We start from the raw sequence: 27,422 nt of genomic DNA on the forward strand, positions 1-27,422 counted from the left end.
AAGAATAATGCATATGAATCTGCAGCAATTTTAAGCAACATATTCTGAAAACGAGTTGTTATAATCCTAAAACATTCTACAAGCATTAACAAAATTTATGCCAACAAATATGTGATATATTCCAATTACACAAACAGAAAAAAGATACACATTTTCATCTTTTGTTTTCTCCTTCACTATCATAGATTCAAGCAACAGACCAAGGCAACCCTCCAAGAATGTCTAAGGCCCGTTTGCATGTTGAATGGCTGCCCCAACCTGAGCCCAGCTCCGATGTGCTGGCTTTTGATGAGCCCCCCTTTAACTATGTGGTGATGGAGACCGATCCTGTCACTGACATGGTGGGAATCATCCGAACGGAGATCCCGCAGAACCTTCTATTGTTTGACATTATCGGTAAGCACCTCTCTATCACTTATCAAACTTAATTGTATTAGAGTCAAACAGTAAGGATGTTGGCTATCATGGTAAAGTACAACATGTAGGGGGACTGGTGTCACTGTGATGCTTTAGCGTCCCTCTCTGTGATGAGATCTGCGCCAGGAGGCTGATCTTAGCAGTGACACATTTCTTCAGATGATAAGCCAGAGCACCAGAGGAGCTGCCTTCCTCACAGCTCTGCCATCGGTCTCTCTGTAGCCGTGCAAGCAGCACATTTCGCCTGCAGTTAAGGGCTGAACCTGACCTTCACTCTGCTCCCGCATTCTTACCTTCAGCCCTGCAGACTCACTCTGAGAGGAATGAGCTTCAGTGGAAATAAATCACAAGCATTTGTAGTAGGGAGGGAAAACGAATGGCATGGAAGAGAATGCACCTGTTGGCTACAGATCTTGTTTTATCTCAGCGTGGTTCTGATATGATGACAGCGAGGCCCGCATTAATTTACATTCGTTATCTTACTCTTAGATACGAACACATTATATTTTAACCAGAAGACTGGTCAATCTGATGAAAAAGACTCTTTGATATGAGACCCAGAGTCATACATTTCAGATAACTTACAGATAGTTCTGAATTTGTCATGCATAATTTTGTGATTTATTAATGTTAGGTCATATATGTGGTGTCACGTTGTGCTTTAGATTATGATTTTTAATTTGATTCTGTAAGCTAGACAGTTAGAAGTGATGTGATTGCATAAATGCATAATTAAAAGTGCTAGTCTGTAAACCCTGCGCTTATTTAATTAGGAAGAAAACCAATGACAAAAATAAGCAGGTATTGTAATAAGTTATGGATTATTACTTTGCATGGCAGAATTAACTGTGCATAGTTGATTTGTTCATAAAAGCATTAAATAATCTATAATGGTTTTATGATGGACTTAAAAAGATAATTTATATTAAAAGCAATAATTTACATAAACAGTAGAAAAAATATTCACATTTGATGAGAATATAAGAGGTCTGAATCTTAGTGCAGTGTTGGTTAGAAGTTGAATGATTGCATCTCTAGTACTTTAACCCTAACCCTGACTTTTCATCGTTTAATTTGAAGGCTTTGTTTCACTGTAGCAGCCCATGAGAAGCCAATTATGTATTCATTAAAAAAGATCATCAGACAGCTTTTGTTCAGAATATATCTCTAAACCTCCATCAAGGCCAGTATTAGATATGGTTGATCTTCAGCAAAGAGATAGATCCATTTGAAGACTGCTTTGTAAAGTTTGGAAATAAACACAGTGAATAGACACCTGAAAATATAGTTATATTAAATCAGGAGCGGAAAATGGGCCTGAAATAGGTGGAATTTTTTATAAACACCATCTGTTAAAGCAAGCATGAATTTACCCCTACTGAGTAAGACGTCTGGTCTTTTTGTGCATGTGCCAAATATTTCCCCTTAAACAATAGTGCTGATCTGATGAATAGTGTCACAGGAGTGCCCTTGTTTTCTGTCATTATTGTACCAAGATGGGCATAACAACAAAGTCTCATGTGGGTGTTAGAGAGAAATTGCGTGATTGGTACCCATACTCTGAAATGTGAAATCTACAGTATGCTTGGTGCTTTTCATCAAGGCTTTTTTTTTGTTGCTACTCGTGTACTTATTTTGCTCATGCAAGATTTAGAGGATTGTACATTTATTACAGTTCACCTGAATCTAACTGTCGCAACACTTCATGTTACTCAGCCCTAAAGTAATGCATACGGGTTCACCCACAAAGGTTCACTCAGAGGTGCTGATGGCAAACCATCAGATGTGTGAAACATGTTATTTTCTAACGCAGCAGATTTTACATTGGACACTGAGTGTTGACCTAAAACAACAAAAGAACAGTACAAAAGTAAACAACAATTCTCTTAAAATCAAACATTATAATGCATTAATCTTCATCATATTAATATAATATAGAATTATAATATTAATTAATATCAATCTTAGCAGTCAGTAATGCAAAAAGCATGCATATAAACCGAAATGAAGCTACGTGGTTACATAAATTTATAATTAAAAGCACTAGTCTGTATACAAACATTGTAATAAGTTATTATTTTTATGGACTGTTGTAATTATGTAATATTGAAATGCATACATTTAAATAATATTACTGGAATATTAATTAAAACACATGAACAATGATTAATAGACCAGCTAGAGAATTAACAAATTAATATGCACCATACAGTTTGATTGGATACACGCCCTTTGATGAGTATAATACATGGGAAGTGGTTTTTTTTCTCCCTTTTAAAGTTGACAAGCCTTTTTTTGTGGTTGCATTTATGTGGTTAGTTCAGAACAAACCTCAGACCGATGGGTTGAGAACCACTGATCTAACCAATAGGTAATGTTATATCTCAGGTGGTGATGAAAAGCAGGACTTCTACATTGAGAAGAACACAGGGAGCATTGTGAAAGCTAGACGGCTGGATGCAGGCAGAACATCTCATTACAACTTAACAGTCAGAGTCTCAGATGGATTTCAGGCCATAACCACTCAGGTATGAGCACACATGCCAAATCCTTCACACAATGAATGCAGAGTCAATAAATTTATAGCGTGCAAATAGAATGCGAGATGAAAGATTTGCCATTGTTATCAGGTCAGCGTATTAATATGTCTCACTTTATGCCAATGGACAGCTGAGAGAGTAGTGGTTTGTCTTTCTTCTCTTAGGCCTACATTCAAGTAGTTGATATAAATGAGCATCGGCCCATGTTCTTGAAGAGCCTCTATGAGGTGAGAGTGCCAGAGGACACATCTCCATGGAAGGAGATCCTTCACATCAGTGCCCACGATGCAGATGCCAACAGTGGACTCTATTACTCCATAACTTAACAGTCAGAGTCTCAGATGGATTTCAGGCCATAACTGCTCAGGTATGAGCACACATGCCAAATCCATCACACAACGAATGCAGAGTCAATAAATTCATAGCGTGCAAATAGAATGCGAGATGAAAGATTTGCCATTGTTATCAGGTCAGCGTATTAATATGTCTCACTTTATGCCAATGGACAGCTGAGAGAGTAGTGGTTTGTCTTTCTTCTCTTAGGCCTACATTCAAGTAGTGGATATAAATGAGCATCGGCCCATGTTCTTGAAGAGCCTCTATGAGGTGAGAGTGCCAGAGGACACATCTCCATGGAAGGAGATCCTTCACATCAGTGCCCACGATGCAGATGCCAACAGTGGACTCTATTACTCCATCCACAGCAGCCTTAACCCAGACAGCCTCAAGTACTTTCACCTGGACCAAAGGAGCGGTGTGCTTGTCATGAAAGAGGAGCTAGACTACGAGACCATCTCCACTCATACTCTGATTGTGATGGTAAAGAGACACTTGACTTGACTCATCTAGACTCTCATCTCAAGGTCTTATGTAAATAGTAGCCAGTGCAATCTGTTGCAATTATGGGCAAGCTTTGATTAAATGGGCATGAAAACATTTAGTCATTTTTCCAGTTGAATGATATTAGAATTCATTTAATCATCTCGAGTCCCTCACATAATGATATAGATGGGGTCAGAGCACAGGGAAGACCATAAATCCACATTCCCGAAACATTCCTGACCTCAATTAAGCACCTAAAAGAGAAAAAAAAACTTAAAAAGTTATCTTCCTGACTCTTGCGCCACACACATTAACCCGTGTACTTTATCATTCCAGGTACGAGATGAGAAGATCCCAATAAAAAAGAACTTTGCAAAGGTTGTTGTGCATGTAGAAGACTGTAATGACCACAACCCATCTTTTCTGAGTACTCATTATGAGGGCACCATAAGTAATATGGCACTCACTGGCACGGAAGTGCTACGAGTCAAAGCCCTCGATAAGGATACAGGGAGCAATGCGGATATTGTTTATTCCTTTCACTCTGGTAAGACATTTGCCTGGAGCACTATGTTACCTTTGCTTTTTAACCACTTTTGTGTTCATGGAAAGCACAGATACAAGTCTTGGCTTAATACTTAATTTTAATGTGGCATTTATAAATACTCTTGGGTGGCAATTAAAAAATTATAATCATGTTTAATCTGTTTTTGACATTTAACACAAAATTCTCTTTTTTGTCCAGGTGGGAATGTAGATGGTGCCTTTGAAATCGACCAGGAGACAGGAAGCATTCGTGTGTCTGATGCATTAGACAAACTTCCGCAGGAGCAGTATCACCTCACAGTAAAAGCCACAGATCAGGGCTTTCCCCAGCGCAGTGCCCTTTGCCCCGTTACCATCACCGTAAAGCTGTCTGAATTCACACCACCCAGGTTCTCCTCCGAAGAATACATCACTGAGATAAGTGAGGCTGTGCCTCCTGGCTCCCCTGCACTGTCTGTCTCCGCCAGCTGCCCGTCTTCAGTGCTGTACAGGATCAATGACGGCGACCCCAATGGGACGTTCCACATCAACATAAATTCTGGACTCTTGTCTGTCGGAAACGCACTCGATTTTGAGCAACACCCTTCCTACCGTTTGACAATAAGAGCTACAAATACAGTGGGAGTCTCATCTGATGCAGTGGTTTACATTTATGTGATCGATAAAAATGACAACGCCCCTGTTTTCCATCAGGACACATATTATGGGCAAATTAGTGAGTCTGCGCCCATCAACAGCATGGTAACTGGGGAGAACAACACGCCGTTAGTGATTAAGGCATCAGATGCCGACAAAGACACAAACGCTCTTCTGATCTTCCAAATCCTTGAGCCTGCTGCTCAGAAAGTGTTTCAAATAGACCCAAGCATGGGTACCATCTTCTTAAAGTCTGCAGTTGACTTTGAGGCAACACCTGAATTTTTCTTCAGCGTTCAGGTGTGGGATTCTGGTGAGCCATCGCTAAGTGCTTCCAAGCCATGCAGAGTAAACATTCGTGTCCTGGACATTAATGATTGTCCTCCCAAATTTGCTTTACCTGTATATGAAACTGCCCTCACCTTACCAGTTTTTGAAGACATGGATGTGATTCAAGTGACAGCTCATGATGCAGATTCAGCAGTCACCTACATGATTTCAGAGAGCACTATTAAAAATGCTTTTAAAATAGACCAGTCCACTGGCAACATCTCGGTGAATGATTCGTCTGAACTAGAGTCCCATTATGAGTTAAAGATCACTGCCTCAGATGGGTTATATAAAGACACTACCCTAGTGAGATTAAATATCACCAATGCAACAAAGACTAGTCTGAATTTCGATGACAGGATGCATGTAGCCACCGTACTGGAGAACAGTACGTCTATTAAAATTTTAGCTGTTCTGAGAGCAACAGGTATCTACCTGAACGAGCCCTTGCAGTACACCGTCTTGAACCCACATGGGAAGTTTGCAGCGATTCCATCGTCTGGAATCCTGCAGACCACCGGCGTTCCGTTTGACCGGGAGGAACGGAATGAGTACGATGTCGCTGTGGAGGTCCGAGACATGAGGCATCCTCCACGTGTGGATGTCACTCATGTTAAGGTCTATATAGATGATATCAATGACAATGCCCCAGAAATATCAAATTTGCCTCATTCGCTGATGATATCGGATGAAACCGAACCAGGGGATGTTCTCTTTCAAGTGCTAGCAACCGACAATGACTCCGGTGAAAATGGATCCATACTATTTTCACTGGAGGATGATTTCAGTCTCTTCAGAATCGATCGTTATCTTGGAGATGTGTCGTTACTAAGACCTTTAGATTTTGAGTCTGTGAATAAATATGTTCTCACTGTACTGGCGTCAGATGAGGGTGAGCCGAGCCTGTCAGCCGCCGGGACGCTGTACGTCCAAGTGCAAAATCGTTCTCATCCGATATTTCAAAGCCTGTACTACCCATTGAAATTACCTGAGAATATTAAGCCATTTACAACGATCCTGCATGTGCAAGCAAGAAATCCTGAAGGATACCGCCTTATCTACAATCTAGAGGAAGACAACGCCTCCAGGTTCTTTAACATCGATTTTAAAACAGGGGTCTTAAGTGTCACTGATTTCCTAGACTTTGAGACTCAAACAAAGCATATTTTGACTGTTCGTGCCACGGATTCGGTGACTGGCACCTTTACCGAAGCCAAAGTAGAGATTGATGTGGAAGATATAAACGACAATGCCCCTGTCTTTCAGAGTCTGTCTTATGTTACAGATATGTCTGAAGGCCTTCCAATAGGCACATCTGTTTTACAAGTCTCGGCTGTTGATAGAGATTCAGGCAGGAATTCAGATATGACTTACCAGCTGGTTGACAAAGAAAATGATTTTTTTGAAATCGACCCACTAAGTGGAATTTTGGCGACATCGCAAGTATTGGACTATGAAACCTCGCAACAGTTCACTCTGAAAGTTAAAGCCACAGATAAAGGCACACCACCTCTCAGCGATGAGGCTCAAATCATCGTGAACGTCATAGATGTTAATGATAACCCTCCAGATTTTAGCGAGCCATCTTATCGGGCCTCTCTTGATGAAAAGGCCACTTGTGGCCACATCGTTATCAAAGTTCAGGCTTCAGACCCCGATAGTAAGGATGACCTCCAATATAAGATCCTGTCAGGCAATGAAGGGAGATATTTCTCTATTAATGAATCATCCGGACTTATCTCGTTCTCGAATGTGTGCAAAAGAAACCTGGATCCGTTTTATAACCTCACCGTTGCGGTTTCCGATGGTGTGTTTCAGAAGACTGCCCCTGTTAACATTGACATGACAAACGGCAACAAGCACAGCCCCTATTTTAGCCAGAACATTTACGAAGCAGATCTGGCAGAGAATGCAGAAGTGGGAACTCGTGTGATCCGATTGGCTGCTATTGACCCGGACGATGGTCCATACGGCAGTGTTGATTACACCATCATTAACAAGCTTGCCGATGAGAAGTTCTCTATCGATGAAGATGGACAAATTGTGACTTCTCAGTCTTTGGACCGAGAAAATCCATCGCAACGCGTGATCGCGATTAAGGTCATGGCTAAGGACGGAGGAGGAAGAGTGGGGTTTTGTACTGTAAAGATTATTCTAACAGATGAAAACGATAACGCCCCTCAGTTTAAAGCCTCAGAGTATCAGATTTCCATTCAATCCACAGTGAACAAAGGCTCACCGGTTATACAGATAATGGCTTATGACGCAGATGAAGGTAAAAATGCTGACGTCACTTACACAGTAGAAGAGGCGGAAGAGGTTACAGAAGATATTATTGAGGTCAACCCTTTTACCGGAGTGGTCAGCGTCAAAGAGAGTCTGGTTGGTTCGGAGAATAAGATTTTCAGCTTCAAAGTTAAGGCCAGAGATGGAGGCATACCTTTTTACAACTCCTCTGTGCCAGTACAGGTCAAAGTGGTCCCACCGGAGGTCACTCTGCCCCAGTTTACAGAGCCATTGTACTCGTTCTCAGCATCTGAGGACCTCCCTATCGGATATGAGATAGGGACAGTCAAGGCAGACGCTGACATGCCACTGATATACAGCTTGGTGAATGGCAACACTATAGACAGCAACAAAGAACATGATTTTGCTGTCGACAAAGACAGCGGTACTCTTGTTATGCAGAAGAACATTGACCACGAAAAAACCAAGGTGTACAAGATCGATGTGATCGCTCAAGGAAGTCACAATGGCACCGATGTAGCATCTCTTGTATCTGTTCACATAGAGGTTCAAGATGTTAATGACAATCAACCTATGTTTGAGGCTGACCCCTACGAGGCCTTCCTGGCTGAGAATTTGCCCCCTGGCACCACGGTCATTCAAGTGACAGCTAATGATGTAGATACAAACGTCAATGGAGAAGTCTCATATACACTTGTGCCGGAGTCAGATGATATTGGCGACATGTTTACCATGGATTCGCAAACTGGCTGGATTATTACCTTAAAGAGGGCTGATTCTGAGACCAAACAGCTTTATAGGTTCTATGTGGTGGCCACTGATCATGGCGACGCTGTCAAACTATCCTCTTCAGTACTAGTTGAGGTTACTATCACAGATGAAAATGATAACCCACCTCAGTTTACAGAGGAACTGTACCAAGGGTCCATCCTTGAGAACAGCAGGCCTGGAGAAACCATTGTCACTCTGACGACTGCTGATAAAGACGTGTCTGCAGAAAACAGACAGATTGTATGTTATATAACAGGTATGCAAAGTCACTTGTGTAGTTAAATGATGCCTCATTGTCTGTAGAGATTACAGTTGTCATTACCAAGTTTAAATCACTCACGAAACTGAGTTCTGGTAGTTCTTCTGGTTTTACAGTTCAGTTTTGACATTTTATTTCAAGTCTGACTGTTGTGTAAACAGTTTTGCATGGGTGAAGTTATGTATTTTGGTTTTAAACAAATACTGTTGGTGTTTTCATCTCTGAAGATGGAGACCCATTGGGCCAGTTCTCGGTCACAGCAGCAGGGGAGGAGTGGACAGTGATTTCCAAAAGTCAGCTTGACCGAGAAGACAAAGACAGATATAACCTTAAGATAATCGCCACAGATGGAAGGTTTCAAACATCTGCTAATGTGGAGGTCCATGTTCTTGACCTCAATGACAACAGTCCTTTGTGTGAGCAAGTAAGTCAGATAATCTCCAGAAGATATATGTATATGTGTGCTTCTTCAACTATGACCACTTTGTCTCTGAAAATAAATGCAAAATAGCAATAAATAAATCTGGTGAAATGAATGCATTTTTTAAATGTAGGAAGAAATAAACAATGAATGCATGGGAAAAAGTTACCAATATGTTATTCATAAAGTAGATTGAAAGTAAAAACACCCTAGGGACATAAAAGTGCCTGTAGAAACACCCAAATACTAAAAGTACTTGGGTTATTGTTCCCAAATGACAAAACTTGATGAAATATGATGTTAATGTTGAAATATGATGGCGAGCTATTTTTTGTTGTTGAAAACTTCCCACTTGGAATACATTTAGTAACTTTTTCCCTTTTCCCAGTTACTTTATACTGAGGCCATCATGGAGAATTCCCCATCGGGCTTGTTCATCCTGAAGATCTCTGCTTCTGACCCCGACATTGGGACAAATGGCCAAGTGTCATTCACTCTTCATGGACCTAATGCAGACAAGTTTCATCTTGATTCCAGAACTGGTAATTTTGATCTCCAGATCTAGTTCCTCCTGCATTTTCCTAGAAGAATTCACTGTTTAAAAATAGTTCGAAACAGTTAGAGATTGCCTTTGCTTACTAATGTTTTGAGGAAATTCAATCAACAACAAAGATAAGAGGCAACTTTCCCAGGGCATTTGGCATTTTTGGAATTCCTTGTAACAATGAGAGTATTTGATTTATGATAATTTTATGTGACTTACCTTCTTCCAGAGTATCCAATCTAAATGTAACATCTTTTAAGACTGTTATATTGGGTTTCCAAGATACAAGATGCATGAAATGCTTTGGGAAAAGCTAGAAACAAAGGACTGTGTCCAACTCTGTAGTGTTAAATTCCTGAAACTGCAACTTTCTTTGTTTTTTTGTAGCCATGTTAAAGAAAAGAAACCACTAACTCCAAGTAAATAATCTGTTGCACACCTTTATCAAATAAATAACTAGTCAAGGCTCGTCTCATACATGTTACAACACCTTGCGTTTAACCCTCCCCTGTTATTGTCAGTAAAGCCATGTTTCGAGCATATGCATGTTTTTTTTTTTTTAGGAGAGCTGTTCACGCTTGCTGTCTTGGACCGGGAGCGGGAAACAGAATATGATCTTGTTGTCAAAGCGACTGATGGCGGTGGCCGCTCTTGTCAGGCAGACGTCACACTCATGGTGCAAGACATGAACGACAACCCGCCACAATTCTCCACAAGCCATTATGAAATCACGGTGTTTGACAACACAACGATTAGGACGCCTATAGCTGTCATCTATGCCAAAGACCCAGACACAGGTATGGTACTGCATCTCTTGTCACGAATGGCTGCTTTAAAGCAAAAAACACAGACTATTTTCGGCTTATCCACTCAGAAAGCATTCAAAGCCCCCAGGTTTTTTCCTTGACCCATTGCACGCTGGTTGAAATCCTAAAGGTATGCAGCGTTTGATGTGGGAATGAAGGCTGTGGCAGAGAAACATGATTAGGGAGGGACAGACCACACCTGGAGATGTGTGTGAACATGTACACATACTGACTACCGTCACAGGGATTCATGTGAATTTGAACTACTTTGCCTTTTATATAATATGTCTTCAAGTGAATTAATGACATTATCCTCTCTAAGCACAAGTATTACGCAAATGTGCAAAGTCAAAGAACAGAATGTGTTTATCTTGCAGTGTGACCATCAATCAATACTAACACTTTATTTTGATAGTCCACTTTGCTAACTATTTATGTGACTTACCTTCTTCCAGAGTATCCAGTGTAAATGTAACATCTTTTAAGACTGTTATATAAGGTTTCCAAGATACAAGATGCATGAAATGCTTTGGGAAAAGCTAGAAACAAAGGACTGTGTCCAACTCTGTAGTGTTAAATTCCTGAAACTGCAACTTTCTTTGTTTTTTTGTAGCCATGTTAAAGAAAAGAAACCACTAACTCCAAGTAAATAATCTGTTGCACACCTTTATCAAATAAATAACTAGTCAAGGCTCGTCTCATACATGTTACAACACCTTGCGTTTAACCCTCCCCTGTTATTGTCAGTAAAGCCATGTTTCGAGCATATGCATGTTTTTTTTTTTTTAGGAGAGCTGTTCACGCTTGCTGTCTTGGACCGGGAGCGGGAAACAGAATATGATCTTGTTGTCAAAGCGACTGATGGCGGTGGCCGCTCTTGTCAGGCAGACGTCACACTCATGGTGCAAGACATGAACGACAACCCGCCACAATTCTCCACAAGCCATTATGAAATCACGGTGTTTGACAACACAACGATTAGGACGCCTATTGCTGTCATCTATGCCAAAGACACAGACACAGGTATGGTACTGTTTTCTCTTGTCACGAATGGCTGCTTTAAAGCAAAAACACAGACTGGCTTATCCACTCAGAAAACATTAAAAGCCCCCAGCTTTTTTTCCTTGACCCATCACACGCAGATTGAAATCCTAAAGGTATGCAGCGTTTGATGTGGGATTGAAGGCTGTGACAGAGAAACATGATTAGGGCGGGACAGACCACACCTGGAGATGTGTGTGAACATGTACACATACTGACTACCGTCACAGGGATTCATGTGAATTTGAACTACTTTGCCTTTTATATAATATGTCTTCAAGTGAATTAATGACATTATCCTCTCTAAGCACAAGTATTACGCAAATGTGCAAAGTCAAAGAACAGAATGTGTTTATCTTGCAGTGTGACCATCAATCAATACTAACACTTTATTTTGATAGTCCACTTTGCTAACTATAAGCAACTAGATGTCAACTAACAGTCATTAGAGTATTAGTAAACTGTCTGCTTAATATCTGCTAACTCTTTATGACTATAAGTAACTTTGCAAGTACATGTCAACTTATTCTACCAACCCTAACCTAACAGTCTACTAATACTGAAATGAGTGTTAGTTGACATGTAGTTGCAAATTAATGAGAGTTAGTTGATATGAATGTTGCAAAGTTACTTATAGTTAGTAGAATGTCTAAAGTCTAAGTGTTCCTGTGGCTCAGTGGTAGAGCATTGCGTTAGCAGCGCAAAAGGTTGTGGGTTCAATTCCCAGGGAACACACATACTGGTAAAAAATGTATAGCCTGAATGCACTGTAAGTCGCTTTGGATAAAAGCTTCTGCTAAATGCATAAATAAATGAAGTAGACTATCAAAATAAAGTGTAATCAAATCAACAGTAACCAATTAAATAATTATGCGGTAACACTTTATTTTAAGGACCAATTCTCACTATTAACTAGCATGCATATTACTAATATATTGGCTGTTTATTAGTACTTATAAAGCACATGACTTATTTTGCATGACCATATTTTAGATCCCTTAATACTAAACTTAACAACTAGCTTACTAAGCAGCAAATTAGGAATTTATTGAGGTAAAAGTCATTGTCAATAGTTAGTTAATAGTGAGAAATAAACATATTACTTTTAAGACCCCGAATCATTTTTAGGCATCTGTTGTTCTGCCATTCCTGAACTGAAATACTGAGAATATTATGTTATGTAACTCTTCCAGGTATAAACTCAGAGGTGAGATACTCTCTTCAAGGCGCCGACAGCGGCTTCTTCTCCCTAGATGAAATCTCAGGCATTCTGAGACTGGAGAGATCTCTAGCCGATGAGATCAAGTCCACTTATGAGATGAAAGTCAAAGGCACTGACCGAGGCCTCCCTCGCCACCTTTTCTCCTTCGCCACCATTACAGTACACGTGGTCGTCCTGAGTGATTACCAGCCATTGTTTCTTAGCTCGGACTACTCAGTACAGATCCCAGAATCACTTCAGATCGGGTCGGAGGTGATCAGCGTGTCCGCCCTCACCAAAGATGGCACAGAAAGTGAGCCTGTGCGATATACTGTCATCTCTGGCAATGAAGACAGCCGATTCCAGATAAACCCCATGACAGGTACGGGCTTTTTAATTGAGGTTTCTTTTTTGATGCATGTAAATGAAATTGGTTGATGAAATATACGGCATCAAACATGTCAACATTTTTATACACTGTATAGAAACACTTTAAATTTCAGAGGTAGATTTAGGTTTATTTTTGGTAGTTTGAGATCTTTTATTAGTGCAACCAACAAGAAAAATACGAAGATATGGTGAGTTGCATAGTTAAATGTCAACCCCCAAAACAACGATATTTATGAATTAATGATATAAAACAAATACTTCTAACTTTGAACATGTATTTAATGCACTCGCACGTATTCAAGGTGTACGGAAAAGGTTTTTACTTTTCACTTGATGGTTATGTGGCATTCTGAAAGTGATTAAATGTAATATTTTCTTGAAAATGCCATAAAAGTTCTAATATTGTTTTCAAAAAATTTGGTCACACTTTATTTTAAGGCCCACAGTTAACTATGACTTTTGCATCAATAAACTCCTAATTTGCTGCTTATTAATAGTTAGTAAGGTAGTTTGTTATGTGTAGGATTAAGGGATCTAAATTATGGTCATGCAGAATAATGCATTAATATGTGCTTTATAAGTACTAATGAACAGCCAGTATGCTAGTAATATGCACTGGAATTGGTCCTTAAAATAAAGTTTTACTGAAAGTTCTTATGTATTTTAAAGGGGTCATATGATGTTGCTAAAAATAACATTATTTTGTGTATTTGGTGTAATGAAATGTGTTTATGCGGTTTAAGGTTAAAAAAACACACTATTTTCCACATACTGTACATTATTGTTTCTCCTCTATGCCCTGCCTTTCTGAAACGCGTGGTTGACTCTTAACTTTTATAAAGAATGTCTCTTTGGATTTGAGACTTTAGTCTTTGCAACTTTAAAGACCTTCTTTATGCACCAAGAGCTTGTAACACTCCAAAGAGAAAGGAAAAATTTAAATCGCATCATATGACCCCTTTAAACTTTTTAGGAACCCTTTAATGAAAAAATCTGATATGAAAAGATTTGACTGCAGCCCATGTAACTTGATCAATTACACTGACTTTGAGGCTGAATATGTTTGTGATCTATGTGCAGAACATTACTCATCATTACTTGCAGAAAGAAGACATGAGGTATTAGCATGCTGCCATTGATCCTCTGTGGCTTATTCCTATTGTGTGAAGCTGGAATTTTCTTCAGCATGAGTAAATGTTAAACAGAAGAACCTGTGCTGACATGTTCTGAATCCACACAGGCACTTGTCAGCTTGTTTATTCCCATCTGTTCATTCCTCTTAGTCTCTCCTCTCTCTCTCTCGCTCGTGTCCTCTTATCGCGAATCCTCAGAGCCTTCGTGCTGTAGGACTTTTGTGAGAGATTGAGCCAAACTCTTTATTAGCTGTCAAACAATACGCTACTTTGAGTTCTGCTAGCTGCACAAATCAATTGGCTATTTAGTGATCATTTCAATCCAAAAGCTATAAGTCCACTGTGTAGTTGCTTATAGTCTCAGCACATAACAGTCAAGCTCAGGTCTGCTGGGTATGCATTCAATTTTGGACATTTTCGTTTTGCTTAGAGTGTAGTGCTATCTAGACAAACCTTTATATGGTATAAGAAAGTAAAGAAAATGGATGATTTATTGTAGTTCAGTTTTTCTAGTGTTATCATGTCAGCAATATTTTCTTTCAGTGGATTCTTTTAGTGAAGTACAATATTTTTTTGCATGTCATGAAATAATTGAAATTCATCAATCATACATTAAACCACTTGCTCTGTATTATTTAGCCTTTTTCTCTGCAAGGTGAAACTGAATAATTGTAGGATTAAAAAATCTCTTAAACCTAATTAAGTGCAATAAGAACCAGTAACATTGATGGATTCATGAGTAAGATGATTTACATGATGTAGCCATGAATTACAGAAATAAAAAATATGACCACATTAGACAATCACCTGACCTACTCTGGTGAAAAAGTGATCATAATTTGATTAACAGCATAACACCTCTGACATTTCAAAAGGACTTTTAAATCAGGGGGGCTTAATGAAATGTCACAGAAATATTAAGAGTATGGACAGATATCTAATGGCTGTATCACTGCAAATAGCTTAGTTTAAAATATCAGTTTGCTACTGCACTTTTAAAATGACTCTGAAATAAAGAAGAATAACATCTAAAAATGAAAATATAGCTGCTTACTTTAGGTAATGGTTGAACTGGCAAGTTTGCGCTTGTTCATTAAAACTGGAAGGTCCACAAGGGTTAATTTTGTGCAAGTGAGTCGTTTTGCAGGTTACTGTCGGCTAATTAACTGCATTATTTAATTGTGAGGGACAATGAGGCGATGAGGGAGAGATTAACTTTTTTTTGGTGAATGACGATGAGGCAGTGAGGGATAGATGTACAGTCTGTTCAGCAGGTTGTACTTTTGTGATCTGGGTGTTGATCATCAGTCAATTAAAGCTGTCCATGCTCACAATAATTATTAAAACAGGCAAAGCTACTCAACACAGTACTTGTCATTGTGAGCTGAAGGGACATAATCCTTTATTGTCAATAAAACATTCATTCTGTATGTGTGACATAAACATTAGAGGATAATAGGAGCTATTATATGCTATAGATTCATAACTGTTTTTAGACATTCTGACATGATAAAGCACATGATTTTGTCATTACAGGAACTCATGAATGGGACTGACTACTTTAGACATTCTACTAAGTAACTTTGCAACTACATGTCAACTAGCAGGAAATTATTCTACTATCCCTAACCTAACAGTCTGATAATACTCTAATGAGCGTTAGTTGACATGCACTGTAGTTGCAAAGTTACTAATAGTTATTAGAATGTCTAAAGTGGATCATCGAAATAAATTGTAACCCATGAATCATATAACCCCTTATAAAATAATGTAATTTTTCCAGTTTTTGCATCTTCCAGTAGATGTCACAGTTTTACATCTTATTACCCACGGTTCAGTGTCACATTGCATCTCTCACGCTTTGATCTCTGCTCAGACAGAATGCTCTAAAATTATTTCTGTCATTCAAAGCAAATGAAAAATAGAAATAAGACCAGGCATAAACTGATGTCTGACACTGATGGCTATTGCAATCCACATGGACTGTTATTTTTATGAATGCCTCAAAGCTGCATCATTCTCCATCTTACAATTAAATGATCTACAAATACACATTTGGCCCTAGCGAGCCAAAGCAGAGAACACACTGATGCATCTTCATCACACTTGACATTGACAAGTGCTCCTTTTGCTTAGACCAGGATTGCTATTGCTGTCCACTCTTGCATTGAACACAAGCTCTATGTTCAAACACAAGCACAAACACGCCTATATTGACAGAATGTGAGCCAAGGACAAACACAGCCCTGTTAATAATACGGTGGAGGATCTCTAAGAAAGCCATTAAGTGACACAACATATCCCTTGATCTTTAAAATCAATAAAAAGAAACATTATAGAAAGCAATTTTGCACTTGTTGCAAACTGGATTCTTGAGCTAAGCAAAAAATGCCAGTGCTTCAGTGCCGTCTCGTTTACTCTAATAATGTGAGCAGAACGACCAGCAAAAGGTCCAGTAGGAAACTTTCTCTTCTGCTTGAGAATAAGACATAAAATAGCAGCGTCTACCCATAATGCACAGAGCAAATCCCACCGGCTTTTCAAATGCTTTAGATAAATCAGCTTCTTGTAGGAATCAACTGCTTTGCAAAAACAGAAAATGCAACATTGCATAAAATAGTGACGTGACGTGGCCAAGTATGGTTACCCATACTAGGAATTAGTGCTCTGCATTTAACCCATCCTAAGTGCACACACACAGAAGTGAACACACACACACACACACACCGTGAACACACACCCGGAGCAAATATATCATGCATTCAGTCCAACTCCACTGGGAAGTACATGAGGGTTATTAGTCATGTTGGAATGTGAGTTTTCTATGTGGTCAGCTGATGCAACAATAAAAGAAAATCAGCTGGTGTTACATTGAAATGCTTTAAAACCTCATTAAGTTTCTGTCAGCACTATTCTGTACTGAGCATACAGTATGTTAGGCTCACAATAAATACAGTTTAGTTTGGATAAATCTAAATCAGATGAGCATAAACTTTGAACAATAAATCTTTCATTATCACACTTCCCATTAGAAACAGGTTTCTCTTCATTCACCAAAACTCCCAGACCAGCTGGTAACGTGCTTCTGTCACTGGGGAAGTGCAAAACAAACTCATCCAACCCAAGAGATTTTGTGTCCTGCCAGCATTGTATTTTGTATTTTAAGACACTATTTAGTATTTTTAATCCAAACTTTCCCTTTTTTTCCAGAATTTTTGCCATTACTTTGAACCAGCTGGAAACTGATAAAGAGATGGCCCAGGCCTGGATGTGATTTTGTTGTTTTGTGCCACAGGTTTGCTGGCGGTGAACTCCGCGCTGGATTTCGAGCTCTGTCGTGAGTATTACCTGTCAGTGGAGGGAGCAAGGGGCAAACCGTCGCTCAGTGACATTGCCACGGTTATCATCAATATCACAGACGTCAACGACAACCCGCCTGTCTTTAACCGCAGTAGCTACAGTGCTGTGATTGCAGAGGACATTTCCCCTGGGGACATGGTTCTGCAGGTATCACGCTTTCCCTTAACTCTCACTGAACATCCAGTGATAAAACTTTTCAATCACGCTGTACTTTAGGCTCCAATTTTCACTAAAACTAACTATTAACTATGACGTTTGCCTCAATTAACGCCTAATTACTGCTTATTATTCATTAGTAATATAGTTGTTAAGTTTAGGTATTGGGTATAAGGGATCTAGAATATGGACATGCAGAATAAGTGCTTTGCAAGTATTAATAAACAGCCAATATAATATTAGTTTTTTTAATACAAAAAAAAACTAAACAAATCAAAATTGTATATAAAGATATTAATATGCAATAACAATATACAGATATTAAGAGAATATTATTATCTTGAATTAAGTGCATTTTTCTTACCACATCAGAAGATTATATTTTTTCTTGTTTAAAGCATAAACCCTGATAGATAGATAGATAGATAGATAGATAGACAGATAGATAGATAGTTAGTTAGTTAGTTAGTTAGTTAGTTAGTTAATTAGTTAATTAGTTAGTTTATGGGAAAAATGATGCCCCTCCTTTTCTTTCTACTCTGTCTCGGGAAATCAGACATAAGAAAAATGTAATTTGTATGAAAACAGGTTGTAATATTCTATACACAATTTGTAAACAAACAAACAAATACAATGTTATTTTAGTATTATTTATATACAATGATATTATGTATTAGTATTTTTTCTTAGTTATTTTTATATTTTAGTTATAATTTTAATTTTAAGTTTTAATCATTTTATTATGTGGTTTTGCCATTTTTTTATATTTATTTATTTATTAATATTTCTATTTAGCTTTAATTTATTTTTAGTTTTAACAATTTTAGTACTTCAAATTATTTCAGTTCTGCTAGAGCAACATTTCTAATTTTCGTACATTTAAAAAAATTCATTTAATACCCATTATTTGATTTCAGCTTTATTGCAATTAACAAAGTATTTTAATTGTTTTCCTTTGTTAAAGTAAATATAGACTTTTAATTAAAGATAGACTTTTAATGGAAAACAACAAAAACATACTGATTATGACAAAATTATTTTTAGCATGCTTTTTCTGGATTGTTATCATATTGCCTTTGACTTCATATGTAAGGTGTCTCAGACTTTTTCTACAATGCTTTCTATGACGCAAAATAAAGCCAACTGTTGTCAGTCTGGTGACGGGATTGAGGCAAGCTATTGTGGCAGCTGTTGAGTGAATGATTTACTGCATCTGTCAGTTAAGCAATCAGATAAACAGTTTGAATGGAGCAATCAGTTAATGGTGATTGTATATGAGCACTTACAGTCTGCTCAGCGATTCGTTGTGACATTAGCCGTGTCTGATGCAGGCCGCTAGATTAGACGAATCTGCAGTAATCCAGAGCTTTGAAGCTTTGTTTAATACCTCTCAGGTGTGCTCATCTTCCTTTCCTAACTGTGCATCTGTCTCAGGTAAGAGCCGTCGACCTTGATGGGCCTCCAAATAACTTCATCATCTACTCTATTGTGAGCGGTGATCCACAGCAGCCGTTCAGCATCGACCCTCGCACCGGCCACGTAACGGTGCGCTCCACGCTGGACAGGGAAGAGGTGGGTTTCACTTTCACTCCTGAATCGCTGCCCAGAGCACAGACTCATTTGTTTTATCAGGGATTTAGTTGTATCTGTTGAATCCCGTGATCACAGATGAACATTTTAATCACTACTGTGCATATTTGACTGCTGTTATTGAACATCGGTGCCGTGATGTTCATATCTTCATAATCCCACTGACACGGCCCCTCACCTTTCAGATAACGCACTACTCATTAACCGTGCAAGCTGCCGATGAAGGCGATCCCCCTTTATCCTCCGCCGTCCAGGTGACAGTGACCGTATCTGACGTCAACGACAGCCCACCGATGTTCTCGCAGATCAATCACAGCCTCGTCCTTCAGGTAAAAACACACGGCCAAAATCTACCTTTTTGCCTCCCTGCCCAGTTAGTCAATGATTTCGTTTACTTCAGACAGACAGCTTCAGACGGCGCCGCAATATCACGCCTAACGATCTAGAAGAAATTCAAATGAGCTCTACAGATAACCAAGCAAACATTTCATGATTAAAATGGTTGTTTCATGGTAGAAATGAAAGCATATGTTAAAAATGGATATTTACTTCTTGCCACTCCATCAGACACGAGGTTAAACCAAACAATTTTCACTCGGAATTTAAATTTCACAATTAATTAGATTGTATGTTGAAGAAAATGCTAGTAACACATTGAATTAAACATGAAATTTTGAAGAAGAAAAAAATGAAATACACTGAAAAAAAAAATGATTCATTGAATTTACTACATATTTTTAAGTTAAGCGGTTGCAATCAATTTATTTTAGCTACATTTAAATAAACAAATTTAGCTGACTAACTTTCAACATTTGTTAAAATTGAAATGTAGCTAAAATAAATGGTTTCCAGCCACTTACCTTAAAAAAAAATTTGTAACATTTTTTTCAGTGTAGTGTTTTCCTGTAAACCAATAGTCTTTGTTTTATTTATAACTTAAAAACACTTTTAGTAACACTTTACTTAAAGCCTTTATATATAATGCACTATCAAATATTTTTAATGCATTAATTATGTCTTGTAATGCACCTTAAAATACATTGTATGATCTCATGAATAATTGTAACCCCAGTTATAATACATTATAATACCTCCACTCCATCAGACACACGAGGTTCAACCAAACAATTTTCACTCGGAATTTAAATTTCACAATTAATTAGATTGTATGTTGAAGAAAATGCTAGTAACACATTGAATTAAACATGAAATTTTGAAGAAGAAAAAAATGAAATACACTGAAAAAAAAAATGATTCATTGAATTTACTACATATTTTTAAGTTAAGCGGTTGCAATCAATTTATTTTAGCTACATTTAAATAAACAAATTTAGCTGACTAACTTTCAACATTTGTTAAAATTGAAATGTAGCTAAAATAAATGGTTTCCAGCCACTTACCTTAAAAAAAAATTTGTAACATTTTTTTCAGTGTAGTGTTTTCCTGTAAACCAATAGTCTTTGTTTTATTTATAACTTAAAAACACTTTTAGTAACACTTTACTTAAAGCCTTTATATATAATGCACTATCAAATATTTTTAATGCATTAATTATGTCTTGTAATGCACCTTAAAATACATTGTATGATCTCATGAATAATTGTAACCCCAGTTATAATACATTATAATACCTTTCTATTCACTGTTACACCTTTAGAAAGCATAATGCATTAAAACGCATTACAAACAAACCTTCAAATATTATGGATTTTTCTAATATAATGGATTTTCATTTTGGTTACATTTATTTATGAAATGATATAATGCATTACAATGTACATTTATAATACCTTTTTAATGCATTACACAAAGGCTTCACGTAAAGTGCTACACTTTTTTTTTTAGCAGTGTAGCAATTTCTGATTGTTTCTACACCATTTTTGTTCTTCAATGCATTGAAACATAGGATTGTGAGAAATCAAAGGTGCAAAAACCGGACATGGTTGTCATCACATTTGTGCTCTAAGCTGCACATGAGCACAGGGGAAGCCAAGAGTTCAGGCTAAAGAGCCAATCAGCCATGTATAATATAGTCATTTTTTTCTACAACAGTGTTCGGACTCGGTTTACCCTTTCGGAAGTCAACAAGATCCATTGCTTCTAATTATAGGGTCAACTCTGCTGACTTGGAAATATTTTTCACACCCCATTTACCCCCACCCAAGGTGTCTGTGTCTTCAGAGTGCGGCTGCTATTTGCCACCATGTAGGTGGTGAGTAACAATTAGGCTCATCTCTGCCATCCAAGCGCTCCGTTTCAATTACCTGTTCCAGTTGTGCCAGCTTGAAGGAAGACGAGGAGCACATGTCGGTCCAATCGGTAGCACAAATACAGACAGAGTGATAAAAATCACCATCTGTTCTTGCTGTGTTTTCATTTCGACAGAATTGGGCTGTTTCTTCAAGCTTAGATTTGTTTGCACAGAAGAATCTGGCATTGAAAACGAGTCCCGTGACAGAAATCCGCTATCGATTTGAAAAACGGCAAGAAACATCAGGGTGGATTGATTATTTTTATTCTTTTCCAGCAATTTCTCTCTGTTCGCCATGATACATTCTGTTGCCAGAGCAGTAGAACACAATAAAACTCAGAGGAGTTTTATCTTTAAAAATAAAGAACACATTTTTGTTAATTGTTCATCTACTTTCGAGAAAGGACAGCTACAACTTTTCTAAAAGTCGGTATTTTCCAAGCATGTGTGGCTTGATTAATGGTGTTTTTCTGGACACAGGAATGGGAAGCCGGGGGCAGTGGAATTCTGCAGCTGCTGGTAACAGACAGAGATACGCCTCAGAACGGCCCTCCCTTCTCCTTCTATATTGTCTCGGGAAATGAGGACAGGAGCTTTCACATTGACCAAGGAGGACTGCTGTCCGTATCCTCCCCGCTGAGGAGGAGAGGCAAGCCTCAGCATCTGCTAAAAATCCAGGTGAAAGATTTCATTCATTAATTTTAGTTAATGAATGAGTACAGCGCATGTTTACAACACATGCTTGTTTAAAGATTAAAGTGGTAGTTCACCCAAAAATGAAAGACCGTCATCATTCACTCATCCTCATGTTGTTCCACAGCCATAAGACTTTCTTTCTGCTGGAAAACACAGGAAGAAGATTTTTTTATGCTACTCATATATTATATTATATTATATTATATTTAGTGCTGTCAAGCGATTAATCGCGATTAATCGCATCCAAAATAAAAGTTTTTGTGTACATAATATATGCGTGTGTACTGTGTATATTTATTATGTATATATAAATACACACACGCATGCATGTATATATTTAATATGTTGTTTTAATATATAAAATATTTGTATATATAATATCAATTATATGTACAGTATATAAATATATACATGTAAATACATGTACGTATTTTCAAAATATATACTGTATGTGTGTATATTTATACATAATAAATATACAAAGTACACACATATATATATTATGTAAACAAAAACTTTTATTTTGGATGCGATTAATCGCGATTAATCGTTTGACAGCACTAATTATATTACATACAATTTTGTTACATTATGTTGTAAATACACATTCCAATAGGTTGCAAAATTTTAAGTTCAGATCTATTTATTAGTCTGCCTCTGTTTATAACCTACACGACCTTCAAGAATTCCGGCGTTTCATGGAATTCAAGGTTTTCAGGCGTTGTTAACCCAACCTTTCAAATTTGTCTTGACATACTTTCCTTTGCTAGTTAAAAATGATACTTACTACAGTTTCCTTGAATTTAAATGTACAATTTTAATTTAAAATGATGCTTTCTTTAACTTAAAGGAATCTCTGGTTACTATTCATTGACATTGCGTAGAAAAGAGTACCGTGAACATTTGTCAAAACTTCTCCTTTATCCTGTCTTCCACTGAAGAAAAACCAAAAGTCATACAGGTTTGGAACAATAGTACTGTAGAGTAAATAAATGATGACAGAACCTTTCATTTGTATGTGAACTATACCTTCAAATGGAATATGGCATGTATGGGACAGTACAACCTGACCTAAACTTGATTGTTATCTGTGGACCAGTGATTCTACCACACCGTCTTAAATTATTTAAAGCGACTCTTCAAAGGTCAGTGTATTGTTCGCACGTCGCAATGTTTTTTTCACACATCACATAAATATCATCTCCACAGGTCACTGACAGCGGCCACCCTCCTCTGTCCTCAATATGCGTGGTGAAAATCAACATCACAGAGCAGAGCCGATATCCACCCACTGTGACTCCGCTAGAGGTTTTCATCACCACCGCCGGCGGGACGTTTTCCAAACGTGTCATCAGCAAGCTGCACGCCACGGACCAAGATCCCCAAGACGTCCTGTCTTACAAACTGGTTTCTGATGGCCTGGACCAAGGCCTGTTCTCTGTGGACGCAGTGGATGGGAAGATCGTGGTGGAGAAGAACCTGGATCCAGGCCTGTACCACTTGAACGTGAGCGTGTCCGATGGGAAATTTAGCATCTGGGCGGGAGTGAAGGTCCATGTTTGGGCTGCCGCTCTACACGATCTGGATCAGGGCTTCACGTTGCAGTTGGCTGGACTTTCGGCAGAAGAGTTCGTGTCCGATCACTGGCGAGGCCTCCAGCGAAGCCTGGGCTTGGAGCTGAACATCCCCAGACAAGAGCTGCACATCGCCAGCTTGCAACAGCAGCCGAACTCCGTCAACATGGAGGTCCTTCTGGTCCGGAGAGCTCAGGACGGCTCCGTCCAGCCCGTGTCTGCTCAGCGCCTCAACGGAGTCCTTTCCACCGTAGAAGATATGCTGGGATTGACCGTCTTGAGACTGAAGCATGATGGTTGTGTGGGGGCTGGCTGCCCACCTCGGGGTTGCAGGAACACTGTGGTGATGAGGCAGGGGAGAATGAGTAACTACGCCACCGCACGGGCGAACTTCATCACCCCGCAGCACAGCTGGGAGAGCGTGTGCTCCTGCAACGGTAGGCGGCGAGACCACCAGCGTCTTATTTTGCATTCCACTGAGGATTTAGACAAACCCGGAGGCCTTGAATATTATCTTGTTTCTCACTTAGGCCTTGTCCACACGTACATGGGTATTTTTATAAACTGAGTTTTTCCTTCTTCCGTTTAAAAAAAAATCTCCGTCCACATGAAAACGCAAACGCATGCTATGAAGCACTGTCAAGAGCATGCCAAACCAACAGGTGGCGATATAATCTCAACCGTAAAGCCATGTTGGCCAATCAGAAGCCTGAAAAAGTTTCCAGTAGGCGGAGATAACAGCGCAGGCTCCGACGTCACAAGACAAAAACTCCGGTTTCGCTGTCTACACGATAACACTGCAACCGGAGTTTTTGAAAATCTTCACCCTGGCAGGAGTTTTCAAAAATGTTCGGTTTCAGTGAACTGGTGCTGCGTTTGCGTGTGGACGAATGGCCTAACCGCGTAGAAAAAGCTGCGGTTTTAAAAATAACCGCGTTCATGTGGACAGGGCCTAAGTTGCACCTGGGTTTGCCTTAAAGGAACAGTTCACCCTAAATGAAATGCACCCTCATGTCGTTCCAAAATGACAACACAAAAGGAAATAGAAATTTCAAGCTGCACTTTCAAGCTCCAGTAAGGACAAAAAAAGCAATAGTCTATATCAGTGGTTCTCAGCCAGTTGGCCAGGGCCTTCAAGATGACTTAAAATGATACAAAATAAGACAAAATAAGCTAAACAACAAAAAATCTAGATATTTCTTATAATTCACCCCCTCAACAACTGTTTTTGTGTTTTACAAACTTAAGATTCCCATGTCTCGTTCCCACCTCACCTTAATACTGTGATTTCTAGAATTCTAGAAAACTTTTTTTTATAATATTTATAAATTTTTATAGTTATAGTTTATTTCAAAATGATCCAGCAAATAATGAATGACATGGGGCTGAAGATTATTTTGGACGACGGGAGTCAAAAATTTTGAGAACCACTGGCCTGTATGACTTTTATTTTCATTATACTATAATGTGTCTAAAGTTTTATATGATCAGAAAAAGGTTGCTATTCACAGAACATTTTCAATCTCATTTCCCTTTATTGTTCATATTTAAACTTGAGACATGGAAAAACCAAAGCCATTTGGCATCATTGACGTCATGTGTTGGCACATTATATTTAAATGAATGTGAACATGAATAAGATTTGAGAGCTATGCCAGAGGCAAAGATATTCAATGATTAATTACTTTAATTTCAGTCTGTTGCTTACACATACACTAAGAGCACACACATACTGTAATATTTACAGTATGATACATTAACTGTATTTTTTATTTTAATTTTTTTAAGAGCTTTATGGCTCCTGGTCACTATATGCTTTCATGTTTTGGTAAAAAGCGGTTTGAAAGTTATTCAAAATATCTTTTGTTTTCAGCGTACACTACTGTTCAAAACTTTGTAGATGGTAAGATTTTTTTTATGTATTTGAAATAATTCTCTTATGCTCACCAAGGCTGCATTTATTTCATCAAAAATACAGTAAAACATTTTGTATTTTTTATTTTAATTTTTTAAAGAGCTTTATGGCTCCTGGTCACTATATGCTTTCATGTTTTGGTAAAAAGCAGTTTGAAAGTTATTCAAAATATCTTTTGTTTTCAATGTATACTACTGTTCAAAACTTTGTAGATGGTAAGATTTTTTTTATGTATTTGAAATAATTCTCTTATGCTCACCAAGGCTGCATTTATTTCATCAAAAATACAGTAAAACATTAATATTTTGAAATATTATTACAATTTAAAAGAACTGTTTTCTATTTGAATATATTTTAAAATGTAATTTATTCTTTTGATTCAAAGCTGAATTTTCAGCATCATTACTCCAGTCTTCAGTGTCACGTGATCCTTCAGAGATAATTATAATATGCAGATTTGCTTCTTATTGTCATTGTTAAAAAATAAATAGTTAGCTTTTTTATTCAGGATTCTTTGATGAATAGAAAGAACAGCATTTATTTGAAATAGAAATCTTACTTTGTAAATGTCTTTACTATAATTTTTGATCAGGTTAATGCATCCTTGCTGAATAAAAGTATAAATGTCTTTTAAAAAATCTTACTGATCCCAAACCTTCGAACAGTTCGTATGTAAACAGTACAGTATTTAGATTTTTTTGGTGAACTATTCCTTCAAAGATGTCTGTCGTGATGTCCGTCTATAAGCTTGTTTAATTTAGGTTTCTACAAGAAGTGGACAGCTGCTATTTTAAAATGTAATTTATTCTTTTGATTCAAAGCTGAATTTTCAGCATCATTACTCCAGTCTTCAGTGTCACGTGATCCTTCAGAGATAATTATAATATGCAGATTTGCTTCTTATTGTCATTGTTAAAAAATAAATAGTTAGCTTTTTTATTCAGGATTCTTTGATGAATAGAAAGAACAGCATTTATTTGAAATAGAAATCTTACTTTGTAAATGTCTTTACTATAATTTTTGATCAGGTTAATGCATCCTTGCTGAATAAAAGTATAAATGTCTTTTAAAAAATCTTACTGATCCCAAACCTTCGAACAGTTCGTATGTAAACAGTACAGTATTTAGATTTTTTTGGTGAACTATTCCTTCAAAGATGTCTGTCGTGATGTCCGTCTATAAGCTTGTTTAATTTAGGTTTCTACAAGAAGTGGACAGCTGCTGCACATTTTGCCAAATGTATTTATTATTTATGCTTCCTGCGTTGCAGAATCTGCTGTGAGACTTGACGGCAAGGGTTATCTGAAATACCTCTATCAAATGGAAGAGAGCAAAGAAAACTTCCATCTGTCTCTTCGACTCAAGACGTCTGCAGCGGAGGGCACAGTGATGTCCACCAATGCCTCTGACTGGGCAAAATTAGAGGTACGACATTTTTCAAACACACTGACAAAAGATTCTTTAACTTCTTCTTTTGTCTTGCGCAAAAAGCTTACTCTGAGTGAATCGCTGTAGGTATAAATCTAAAATACAAAAAACCCCTGCCATCCAGATCACAATAGAACGATCACAGGAAACTTCACTCCACCCAATGATAAATGCAATGTCCAAATGTTTGCAGTAGAAGCTTGTTTGTTCTCATGAACGACTAACTGCGCATTAAACGCGTTAATATTCAGGAGCACATTCCAAAAGGGAATGAAAGCGCTTGTGATGTGGATTTCATCCCACCCTTTGAGCACATCAGGGATAAATCAACCTGTATTTCTGAAATGA

General features: G+C 38.0%; 1 protein-coding gene across 1 annotated transcript in view; it reads left to right on the forward strand.

Moving 5' to 3' along the window:
• Window positions 1–27,422, forward strand: part of fat2 (FAT atypical cadherin 2) — a 50,232-nt gene that overhangs the window by 12,015 nt on the left and 10,795 nt on the right. The window contains exons 6-20 of the mRNA XM_016553639.1: window positions 186–396; window positions 2,806–2,945; window positions 3,501–3,776; window positions 4,116–4,326; window positions 4,525–8,565; window positions 8,796–8,992; window positions 9,378–9,531; window positions 10,097–10,330; window positions 12,574–12,963; window positions 17,400–17,611; window positions 19,055–19,192; window positions 19,396–19,539; window positions 21,942–22,139; window positions 23,367–24,168; window positions 26,917–27,071. Coding sequence (XP_016409125.1) covers window positions 186–396; window positions 2,806–2,945; window positions 3,501–3,776; window positions 4,116–4,326; window positions 4,525–8,565; window positions 8,796–8,992; window positions 9,378–9,531; window positions 10,097–10,330; window positions 12,574–12,963; window positions 17,400–17,611; window positions 19,055–19,192; window positions 19,396–19,539; window positions 21,942–22,139; window positions 23,367–24,168; window positions 26,917–27,071 — 7,503 coding nt within the window. The remainder of the gene's footprint in view (window positions 1–185; window positions 397–2,805; window positions 2,946–3,500; window positions 3,777–4,115; window positions 4,327–4,524; window positions 8,566–8,795; window positions 8,993–9,377; window positions 9,532–10,096; window positions 10,331–12,573; window positions 12,964–17,399; window positions 17,612–19,054; window positions 19,193–19,395; window positions 19,540–21,941; window positions 22,140–23,366; window positions 24,169–26,916; window positions 27,072–27,422) is intronic.

This window comes from Sinocyclocheilus rhinocerous, unplaced genomic scaffold (genome assembly GCF_001515625.1).
Source record: "Sinocyclocheilus rhinocerous isolate Xijiao unplaced genomic scaffold, SAMN03320098_v1.1 scaffold44, whole genome shotgun sequence".
Lineage (NCBI taxonomy): Eukaryota > Metazoa > Chordata > Actinopteri > Cypriniformes > Cyprinidae > Sinocyclocheilus > Sinocyclocheilus rhinocerous.